Below are 11884 nucleotides of genomic sequence, written 5' to 3'. Positions count from 1 at the left end.
GCTCCATGACGTGGGAAGTGGGGCCAGATCCCAAATACAGTGAAGATGTGAAGTAGGAGCCACTGCCCTGAGACAGGATGTAAGCAGGAGCTTCATGGGGGGCAGAGAAGCAGGATTACCTGAGGTGGGTTTGCTCCCTGGAGCCTGGCAGCCAGCGTGTGGGGCTTGTGTGGCCAGCCCCCCACCCTGCAATGGTGTTTGTGTGGGGTGTCAACCCATAGCCTGGGGTACTTACAGGGGCAAGACTACCCTTGTTTGACCAAACACAGCTAGGAGGTTCTCCCAAGAGCCTGGCCAGGACTAAATGCTGGGAAAGGGGCAGCTGCCAAGGTTAAGGAGGGGCAGGAAGTCCCTGTCCTCTCATTCCCATTTTTCTGCAATCAGAGCTACCCTGTGGCTTTTAGAGTCATTATGCCTGGGGCTCTGCTCAAAGCCATATTCCCCGCGGAGAGGGGCTGGCTCTGGCTCTACGGCTTGTGGCACAGGAGAGGACAGAAGCCTCACAGTGGGATAGCATTCCCAGGGCCTTCTTGCGGGCTCTGCAGAGCTGTTGTCTTTCATGGAGCAAGAGCAGAACAGCATCCACACAAGACAACTTGCCACCACCCCCCCAAATTCATCCTTAGCTCGTGGCAGCTGGCTGATCAATGTGGAGGGGTGAGTTCTTCTGGCACATGCCCCCACACCACCTCCGGTCCCAGTGGGGTTCTGTTCAGCCCAGTACTGTCCATCTGCCTTGCCAGATGGGCTATTGCACTAGACCCTGCATACAACTCCTCAGGAAAGTGCTTCTGTGTGTCCATGCAGCCCCAGCCATGGACCCCAGAGACAGACGCCATCCCAGGTCTGATGCACGGAACCAGGCTCATGGCAAAGAGTTCCTATGGGCATCAGCTCCAAGCTATCAAGAAGCAAGTGAAATCCATGATGGGAGGCATGTTACTGTCTGCAGAGCTGCCCTACATCCAGGAGCAAGTGAACCCACAGCCCTCCTATCTGGCCAGTGCAACACTGTTCCCAGCAGAGGCAGCAGCCAAGGTGAACGTGTGGACATCTGCAACTAAAGCACAAGCTGCTCTGTCAGGCATGAAGGGACCTTCCCCATAAAAGGGAGAGGCACAGGGCAGAGAACAGGAATTTTTCACGCAAGCTGGCCAACAGGTTTCACCAGGCCAGCTCTGCATGGCTGCGTCAGTGGCACAGCCTATTGCTGAGTTTCATGTCCCTATCTAACAGGAGGCCGACCTGGTGACGACAATGAATTTACAACCTTCCCCCCACTGCTGCTACGGAGTCTGGAGCCACAGATGCTTACAGAGGGTGTCGTGGGAGCTGTGGTTTGGATGAATAATTTTCCAACCCTTCAGCTCAGAGCCACGAAACCCAGAGGGGGAGAGAGACAAGAAAACAGTAAAACAAAACAAGCCTCCAGCTTGGGCCGCCCAGCGAGTTCTGGACTGTGCTGTGCTGTTCTTCACATTTAGCCTGCTCCAGTCTGACAGTGTCCAGCTACCACCCTCCTCCACTAGTCCCCGTGCAGAGGTCAAGACCCTGGAGATGAGAAGGACTGTGTGTGTTTGGATCCCCTGTCCCTACACCCTGGTCCTGAGGCGGCCAGAGAGGGGCCAGACTGGGTTAGTAATGCCAAGGGAGAGAAGAGCAGGGGTACCCAACCCACAGACTCCTTGGGAGCCACAGCCAGGGGAGCCTGCTGGGACTGCTGAGGTACCTTAGCACCCTTGGTCTCACAGCCTCCCCATTCACTGGTGCTGACACTCTGCCCTAACATCTCCTCTGTCCTCTGCTCCATCCAGGACACAGAGAGTCCAGCAGTTGCTGCCCCTTCCCTCTGACACAGTAACAAGGCATTGCTTCCACCAGAGTGAGCCCATGGCATCCTGCCAGTGCAACCATACCCATTACTGTTCTGAGCACTGCTGTGATATTAGGTGTCTGGCACCAGATCATGGCTGCCCTGACTGTATCCATGCTGGGGTGAAGAGTCCCCACTGCTCCCTCAGTTGTGCTGGACACCCTCTTGTACCTGAGCCACACCAGCACCAGGGAGCAGCAGAGTTGCAGCCTGTTCCTTCCCAGGATCTCCAGCATCTCCTCTCATCAGCTACAGCTGTCAGCCACATCCTGGAGAGCAGACGCTCTGGTGCCAGACAGATTCAGACAGGGCAGATTTGAACTGTGAGGGGAATTCCTCCTGGGACAGCCCACTAGGAGGCAATGGTTGCTCCATCACTCAGAGGTAAGGTTCCATCCTGAACACCCTGCACTTGCACATGCTGGGCTTGGCATGGCCTCAGCTCCCTGACCCACTCAATGCAGGGATTTTGACCAGGGAGGCAAGTAAGACCTCCAACAGATAGGATGCTCTAGGTCAGGGGTCTGGTCCTGCAGGTCCTTCACCTAACTCTACACCTCTGTCTCTCCTCCCTGCAGGGCATGGAGCCACCAGCCTGCCCCATGACATTTTGTAAGCAGCCTTTCCCAGACTAAAGAGTTAAAGTGCATCCAAGGCACCTAGTATTCTGTGCCTTGAGCATCAGGGAGGGACCATCCCTGTCCTTTTATGTGCAACTCCATTGGCACCAGTCTTTCCAACTAACAGGGAGCATGGATGCCTTCAGTCCCTGGCCTCCCTCTGTCCAAGTCAGACAGCTGGGCAGCATGCAGGGCACCAGGACTTTGTGCTTGTTTTCAAGTGTTTGCATTTACATTTAGGAAAGCCTCTGGAAGCCTTTGCTGGTCCTGGACTCACTCACAGCCTGGCTGTGGTATTTCAGCCTTTGGATGGCCCTGGTGGGAGCATGGGCACAGGGAACATTCCTCTGGCCTTTGCCCTTACACATAACCTTGAATGGCTCCCTGGGGCATTCCCTGGGCTTACAAGAAGTGCAGACACATCCAAAGCACCAGACACTTGGATCCAGCTACATTTAGCCCATCCCTACTTGTTTGGGACGTTTTCTGCTCTCCCCAAAACCTGAAGGCCCAGCTTCAGGGTCACTTAGGAGAAGCTGGGGCCTGTGAGGAAGTCTGGAGGGCCAATCTTACAGACAGATCTTGTCAGAAGAGTGACCGGCCCTTCCACAGAGGTGTCATAGGAGAGTTGGATGAGTGCAGACCATCCATCACCTGGAACAGACCAGCAAGTCCTGAGACCACCTATTTTTCTCCTGTGTCCCAGTGCCTTGTGAGATTGCCTTGGGCACTCTACATTTCTTGCCTTCCTCTGCAAGCTCTCCAGGAGGCACTGCCTCTCTATTGCATTTTTCAAGCATGTAGCACAGTGGGGTCTTGGCTCCTGCTGTGACCCTAGTAGTGAAAAACAGACAGCATCTTCATGGTCTGCCATAGGGCTGTTTTCTCCTGGAGCTCAACAGCCAAACCAGGATTCTTCTGGGAACATTCAAGGGGTGATTCTGAACTGTTTAAAATTCAGAAGGGCATGAACAGAGGGCACAGATGGTTGCTTCATGGGAGCAGGGTAGAAGACACACTTGCGGGTTTGTGCTAGGGCCCCTGGGTCTGACACACGCTGAAGATAGGAGTACACAACCTAGAGCTCTTTGGCTCAGCTAGCACAATTTGTCTTCAGCTTGGTAAGGTCCTCAGTTGAATTTCCTGGATGCTGACACCAGGGATCACTGAGGGAGCATTGGCAGCACCTTGAGAGGACTGACAGCACAGCATTACCCACCACTTCCCTTCCCCTCTACAAGAAGAGCACTACTGAGTGATAAGGTCCATTTCCAGCGGACTGTCCTGTCCAGGCCCATAGAGTCGTTCTGGTTCTCCAGGAGGGAATATCACCACCCCTTGCTAGGTTTTAGCAGCAGCTCTGCCCCAGCTATACCTCACTCCAAAACAGCTCTAAAAAGCCTTGCCAGCCACATTCCACAGACCAAAGATTCAGTCTGGCATTTCTGCTCTGATTCACAGAGAGGATTTGACCAGCACTGATACCCAGTGTCCCAGCACTCCTCGGGTCCAAGACTTAAATCCGGAGCCAGGCCATCTCAAGCATATTGTGTCTGAGTGAATAACACATCTCTTTCCCACCACTCCTGTCTCTTCTGTGCCCCTGACTTTGCAGTAATTGTACTTGCAGTAGCTTACACCGGCCAGACCTTGTTCCCCAGTTAGGCTCTATTCTAAATTTTTCCAAGGTTTTATCTGATTTGAAGCAAGCTGTAGGAAGACTTTTAGCAATGCACTGTGGAGGTAGCAAGAGAAATATCACCTAGAATGTCACTTGCCATGCAGAGGTACCACTCGCTAAAGTGTCGTGCTTGATCACAAACTCCTAGCATTTGATACCAGAGTTTGAGTCTATTCTTTAAAGAGATATCCATGTGAATGGAGGATGCAGCAGAGCATTTGGGGGATTCTGAGTGGATGAAGCAGTGTGCAAAGGTAGCCACAGCATGTTACCAGCTCGGGTGAGTAGAGAACGATGCTCGGATTGCTATAGAGCTGATTTCTTCTCATCTTCCAAATCTGCAGCCTGCCACTAGAGGACAACACACAAACACATGTGAGCCTTGAAGAAAAACACATACATTTACATTAATAGGAATGAACTGGATCTGGAGTTCCCACTTCCTTTAATAAGGGCATGATACAGCCCACACCGCTCACAGCGAACTTCAATTTAAATGAGAACTGGCTGAAAAGTGACACTTCCACCCCAGCAGGATTTATTCAGGAATTCCAGGTTTACCATGGAAACATCAAAGCTCAGTGGCCAAAATGACTTCATGTCCAGACTCTTCATTTTGCCAGCAGCCAGGCCGCACACAAGAATACCCAATAAATGAACACTTCAAATGTTAATATGTATTATCAGGTCTCAAAAAATGAAATGTGAAAATGAAACAGAAAAGTCAAAGTAAAATGAGAAAGGCAGAGCAAAGCCCTCCACTTCAGACCATGTTGCTCCAAAAACGGTGTGAAAAATGTCATTGCAATCAATGCCTTCCTTGGGAAACAGCTTTGTTTCAGCAGGATGGCAGTTTTCAATAGGAATCTCTTCAGTGCGATTTTTTTTTTTTTTAAGTGCTCTATTAATAGTGTGCTCAGGCAGAGCTCTACATCCCCAAGGAGAATTCGCTGAGCGAGAAATTGTCAGGAGCTCGCAATGTGGTGGTTGTCTGTCTGTTTAAGCTGGAGAAAGAGAGTGAGAGAGAGGAGGAAATTGTAGATAAAAGCTGCTATTGAGTCCAGGACCACAGTGATAAGCCTGACACTTTCTCCACATTGACACCAAATTTCTGGCTGCTGCAGGAGCAAATCTGCCATTTCAGGCCACACTAATGCCCCATGTCAAAGCTGAAGGGGAAGGGTTGTCAAGGAACCCAATGAAGAACCCTCTCTCTGGGGAGGGTTTCCCATCTTCCCACCAAGCCCTCCTCCACCCTGATGGCAGTGTTTTACGTTTGGAGCTGTCAAAGCACATTGCAAATGTTTAATTAATGACATCTCCAGAATTACCCGTGATAGAAGTGGCTTAATTCCGGTTAAATCAGTCCCTGCTCTCAGACTGAAAATCTTGCTCCTCTGCACTCGGTGGCAAAGTTTCCATTGACTTCAGCAGTGACCTAATTTCAGCCTTGAGATTTTGGATCTTAAGGGACTCTGCAAATGAAATAGTTTCACATCATCACCCAGGCCAGGGTGTGTGCATCAGCCCAGGCCTTGAGCTTGAGCTAGAACAGATCTTTTTTGGAAGGGATAATCCATTATGACTCAAAGGCTTTCATGGAGGACAGAGTTCACTCCAGACCCAGATTAGCTGGAGTTTTGTATGTCTCCCATTTTGCAGACATACCTTCCTGGCCCCAAATATTTCCCCCAGCTCTTTTTTCATGAGATAATGCAGGGATCAATGAGGAAACCCTTTTTCCCAAAATACAAAGCACGTTCACAGGAAATAGGAACGGGGGGGGGGGGGGTGGGGGAACTAGCTGGGCCCATCGAGGGGTGATACAGGGAGAAATACACCGTTACTGATATTAGTCAAGGTCCAGCTAAGGCTGGGTAGCCCAGCTGTTAGCTGTCTTTCTGCGACATGAGAGACCCCCTATTCAGCTGCCCTCCTTGTTACAGACAAGATGTATGTCCCTGTGGAGAAATCCAGCGTGACACCAGCTGTGGTGTCAGACTTGGCCCCCATCACAGAATCCACTGTCATGGGAGGACAGTGATCATCCCAGCAAGTGGCACTGGGTGATCCTGAACAGCCAGAAAGTGCAGTCATGAGAGACGAGAGGAAAGGCTGTGCAGAGCGGAACTTTGCAGACTTTTCCCATTTCAGGTACAGAGCCCTTTTCTGAAGCAGGTGCTTCAGGCACCCCTTTTGAATGAAGGCCTGGGTGTTGCTCTATCCCTGCAAACACCAATGCTGAAGGCATTCCTCTCCCCTCCCCTGGCCAAACTCAGTAGTTCCCTCCCACCCAATAGCAAGAAACCCTGATCTGATGCTTGCCACGCTTCCTGGGATGCCACACATCCCACACTTCCTGGGATGCCTCTGGGTCTTGGCCTGGGGTGGCACACAGAGTACCCCCCCCATACCCCCCCAGTTCAACCAGACATACCCCACTTGCACAAGAGAGCTCCGAGTCTGCACAGGCCTATGGGGTGATCAGTCAGCCTCTCACCATGGTCTGATGTCACTTCAATCCCCACTCCACAGACTATTCCTCTATTTTGGCCTCTGACCATTTTACCTGTGGCTGGAAACAGCTCTTGGAGCATTCAGAACTAGCCACCTACTCCAGGTGTCAGCACTCTGCAGCTTCTGCAAATGCAGCTTGTGCAGGCACACAACCTTGTTCTGTGCAATACTGCGGCTAGCAGCACAGCTGCAACAGCACCACATCCTGCCGTCCAGGTGAGCACTCCGGAGAGGAGCCCTCACTGAGCTAAGCACTGTGACGCTGCTGCTCCATCCCCTGTATCTCCCACCCCAGACCCTGCCCTATACATGGGGTTGAGCGCAATGGCGGGATGGCTTTTGAGGCATGCAGGAGCAGCCGTGAGTGAAGATCAGACCACAGGACAGACAGACCAACAGCCCTGAGCACGGTTGCTCCCAGTAAACAGCTAGATGTGAGCTCCCCACTCCCTTCTTCCCAGTTACATCCAGACTTTCCAGTTGCAGCTGGCTTTAGCAGCCAGTGCAGACACACAGAGTCCTTTATCTGGGGTTGTATTTCAGCGTCCCAAAGTCTGGAGCACTTGAAGTACTGGTTGGGTACTCCTGCCTCCCTATTTATACTCCTCTGCCCTGCCAGAGCCAGCTTTGCCTTCCCCTGCACTGCTATCTCACAAAAACGTTGTTACAAAACAAGCACAGATCCTGGAGCTATGAACAGGTCTTTATTTGTTGAGGTTTCTTTCTTTTTTTTTTTTTTCCTTTCTTCCCTTTGAATGAAATTCCTGCCAGCTCTAAGGGAGAGAGAGGGAAAAGAGTAGAAAGTTTAACTCCTCCCATTGGAGTGTCTCACGCCCCTGCCCAGCCCTTGAAACCCAATAACCAAGATCATTCAACAATGCCTTCCCTTCCCTGGCTACATCCTTGCTACACTCTGAACTGCATAAGATACCGTGCCCGCAGTGTGTGAAGAAGCAGGGTCTCTGCCCTTGATCCAGCTCAGACCAGAGGGATAGGGTGAACAAACAGCACATCTCACAGTTCCTGTGGGCTGCAGCCAAGGCAAGGATGGACAAGCTCTTCTTCTGGGGCATTCTTCTGGCCTCCTCTGTCTACTTCCAAGCAGTGTCTGTGGAGCAAGATGCTGCACCCTCGTGCCCACCTCAGTGCCACTGTGAAGAAGATGACATCATGCTCTCAGTGGATTGCTCTGAGCTGGGGCTTTCGGAAGTCCCTGGCAACCTGAGTCCTCTAACAGCTTACCTGTAAGTACAACCCTTGCTGTTTCTTTGCAATGCTTTCTCCAGACCCCTTAGTCAGCTGCATCTTTGCTCAAGCTTGGAAGTTTGTGCCACATTTTTCTGAAATAAAATTTCCACTGGAAATCAGAAACAAAACAAGCAAAGCAATATAAAGGGCAGCTATTTCTCCGGGACCTGCCAAGCTAAGCCAGCTCCCCCTCCTCCCTGCACCCCTCTGCAAATGCTGTTTATACTGTGATGTTATGCATGCTTTGCTTCTTGATTACAGTGGATCAGAGGAGCTGATTTGCTGGGTAGATTCTGATTTTCTGAGAGCATAATGGAGTATTTATACCAAGCAATTACTGCAACCTGTTCTGTCAAACATTTCAATAGCCGTGATAACTCATGGCTTTTGGGGTTTGGGTTGAGCTGGCCACCATCAGCGTCCAATTTGCCTGTTTAAAATGAGTATGAAAGTCTTATAAAATGGTGTGAGGGTGGGATTTTTTGGCTCAGCTTAAAAGTTCCTAAATCTCTAAATGTTTCCTTTACCCTCTACTATCAATACCCCAAAGAGTTAAATTACCACAAGGACTGGTGAGTTCATTTCTAACCCCAGAGACAGTATCAGGGGTCCAATATGATTAGTGACGACTGAGGATATCCCCAGGATGAGCAAGGGAGTCCATGAAAGGACCATGGAGTTTGACCAGCTCCATGCCTCTGGGAGAGGTAACCCCTTTCTCAGGGAGACAAGTTGTCCCTGGCCTGACCTAGGAAAGATCTGATCTGTTTATTCACAGAAAGTGCTGCAGCCATCAACCTCAGCTGTGCAGCAGGTAGGCTGGGAAGGACCTTGCCTTTCCCAGCTAGGGATGCAGCTAAGAAGCTGCCAAGGGAAGCTGCGTATTACAATCGTACACAGCAACTGGTAGTTCCCAGGCAGTGATGGGGATATAAGTTTTGTGCTCATCACACCAAGAAGAGGCATGTGTCCAGGTGTGCAATATGTACTGTGTTGCTGTTTTCCTAGCATCCATGGCTTGTCCTGTGATGCAGTTGCTCTATGGTTAAATCGAAGCACACTAACCAATTCAGGAAGGGTTTTGCAAAGCCAGGTGAAAACTGCTGTGGCTGGATAAGAGCTTCTCTCCCCATCCTACTTCCCTGAGGAGCATGTTGCTTTATGTCTTGTGCTGACCATCAGGTGGTCAGAGTTGTGCTGGGCCACCTGAGAAAGGAACATGACAGGAAAGGACAATTTTCACTAGAGAGCATGAAAGGAGAAGGAACTATGTAATATAAGCTGTATTTCCATGACAGAGGGAACCATGGAGCACTTGTCTCCTGAGGTGCATGCTGCATAGGAGTATCTCCCCTGTCCACACCCTGGGGCTAAGTTTGGAGCTAACTGCCTGTGAGTGTGATAAGTCACTATCACTCTGGAGCATGTCCCGATGGAGGTGATTAAAAACATGTGGGCTGTAAGCTTGGGAAGCTGCAGAGTTCTGCAGCACCAATGCTACTGTGAGGACAAATGACAGCCCTGTCAGGCACACACTCCATCTTTGCAGTCCTCACAAGACAGCGTACACACAGCTCTGGCTCTGCAGAGAATATGTTGCCATCCGGGTCTGCAGAGTGTTCCCCACTGGGCTGTGAGCCGCAGAGAGCTACATTGCATGAACCAAGGTCCACCACTAAGTAAAATGGTCCTCACTGCCGTATTTACCCTGATTTGGTGGTCAGAGAGGGGACATAGGGCCTGGGGATATGGATTCTGTGTGCAGGGTGCCCAGTGAGCAGGTGTTTGAAGATGCTTTTGGCCTAGTGCAGCAGGTTACTGTGCAGCTGCTTCTGGCAGAGCTCTGGTTATCTTTGGGGCTCAGTCTTCAGGATGGCTCTGCAGTACCCACTGATTTGGGAGTATGTCCAGTTGCCTTGGTCACCACTCTGCACTCTCCTGTGAAGCTGTGGGCTGCTACAGCAGCCTGCTTTATTCACATGGTGGCGCCAGTGACAGCAATTTGCAGGAGAAGCACCAGCAATGCAACCTCCCCAGCCCCATTGCCTTGCAGGAAAAGCCAGGCTGGAGGGACCCTTCAGGTGTAAAATCCCTGTGATCAAGCCTAGGAGGTGTTGGAAGGTTGAGCTTTTTCCCCCTCCTCTTAGAGCTGGACCTATATGGGAGACAACATCACATTTGTTTCATGACTCTTAAGTGCTGCCTGTGAATTAACAAGATGATGTAACAGAGGTAGGAAGGAAGGATGAATTGGGAACTATTGGAGGAGGACCGAAGAGCTGTATTTTCTCCCCATTTCTGTCACTACCTTCTTGGTTTACCTTTGGCAAGTCACAGAACATTAGTTTCTCAGTTATGAGGTGTGCAGCCAGGGCTGCACCAGGTTTTTCCAAGCAAATCAGCATAAATTTTTTTGAAACTATGGCTCTTCAGGAGAGATCTATCTTCTTAGGCAAACTCAGGCTTTAAATCCACATTCAGATACGTAAAGAAATGACTAGGTTTCTTTGGAGAGCTGCAAGTACTGAAAAGAAAGCTCATAATGGAAACAAAGAACATGGAGCTGAAAGCCAGCTACTCCAAAAAGCTTTCCAACTTCACTGATCTGTGCCTTGCCTTCCAAGCAAATTACTGCTGAGCCTTTCTGTAAAGAGCAGGACTCCCTCAGGTGCAAAATAAAGCAAAGGATTTTCATAATAACCTCTGATTAGACACTGCCTCACCACTAATGAGCTTGCATTCATGCCCCATCCTGACAACACCATGTCTCCATCATACCTGTCTCTCTCCAAGAACTCTGTCCTTCTCACTGTTACACATCCCTGAACAAGAGCTGCCTGATCCTCGGATCACCCATCCAAAAATAAGCTTTTCCAAGATGGAGGCATCATCAGTGAGCTTGCAGCAGTGGTCAGGGACATGCGAGAGAAACAAGTCACCTCTTCCCGAGGGGATTTCTCCAGTAGGCACTTAGACCTGTTGGTGTCTCCTTGGTAGTGCTGGAGAGAGCCCAGGCAGCCAACTCAGCTGGGGTTGTCTGTGCTAAGTGACAGAACCCTGAGGTCTGCATTGCTCTTGCAGGCAGCCTGAACTCATTCAGGTCTCATGCTGGCTCTAACATCCCATTTCTCTGTAGCAGCACAGACCACCCTGCCTGGTTCATGACATGAAGGCTTCCCAACCTCAGCATAAAACCTGGCTGGGCGGAGGCGAACTGTATCTTAGCCTGGCCTTAGAGCCCAGCCATGAGACACTAAGGATTAGCACACCCTGTCCTGTTCAGCTGCATCCAGAGACCCTAGGGCCTGTACTAACCCAGAAGAGTTGGGCCATTCAGAGTGTAAGATTAAGATTTAGCTAACATGCCAGTAAGTCCTACCAGCAGCATGGCAAATATCATAGCTCTGTCTCCACAGCCAGTATCATATGCAGGAGAGTTGCTGTTGGGGCTGGCAACAGAGACGTGTTGGAGCTAATGGGGGATCTCTGGAGAGGACAGTAGCAAGCTAAGAGCAGAGAAGGAGACTGGTGCTGCAATGGGGAAAGCTCCTGTACCAGCAGAGAGAAAACTGCAAAGGGGCGCTGAGGAAGATGGTGTCAGGTAACAGAGGAAAGCAGAGAGAGGAAGAGCTGCCCAGTGCAGAGTATTAGCCTGGCTTCATTTCCTGGCACTATTGCAAACCTTACATGTGACCTGGTTGAGTGATCCCATCCCAGAGCCCCTGGGATATGCAAGTGACACCTCCAATGGACTGGGGGAGGTGGGGATGGGAGTGTCAGTCCCTGAGGTCTGGGGACAGGGCTCTGACAGGGCACAGGTTCTCAGAGCAGATCAGTCCCACTACATAACTGCCCTGGGACGGCATCCTCATCCCACCTCTGACTCACCTGTATCTGGTGACCAGTCTCTTGGCAAAGGGAATGGAAGGCAATGCTGGGGGGGGG

At 50.7% G+C, this 11884-nt stretch overlaps 1 protein-coding gene across 1 annotated transcript in view; it reads left to right on the top strand.

The window, feature by feature from the left end:
* The first annotated feature begins 7553 nt into the window (after window positions 1–7553).
* The window catches only part of LGR6 (leucine rich repeat containing G protein-coupled receptor 6), a 160450-nt gene continuing 156119 nt past the window's right edge, over window positions 7554–11884 (top strand). Inside the window, exon 1 of the mRNA XM_026063796.1 lies at window positions 7554–7935. Coding sequence (XP_025919581.1) covers window positions 7739–7935 — 197 coding nt within the window. The 5' untranslated portion in view covers window positions 7554–7738. The remainder of the gene's footprint in view (window positions 7936–11884) is intronic.

This window comes from Apteryx rowi, unplaced genomic scaffold, assembly GCF_003343035.1.
Source record: "Apteryx rowi isolate R43461 unplaced genomic scaffold, aptRow1 scaffold_200, whole genome shotgun sequence".
Classification (NCBI taxonomy): Eukaryota; Metazoa; Chordata; class Aves; order Apterygiformes; family Apterygidae; genus Apteryx; species Apteryx rowi.
Note: the sequence above shows the minus strand (reverse complement) of the source record. Positions and strands in the feature narration are given on the sequence as shown.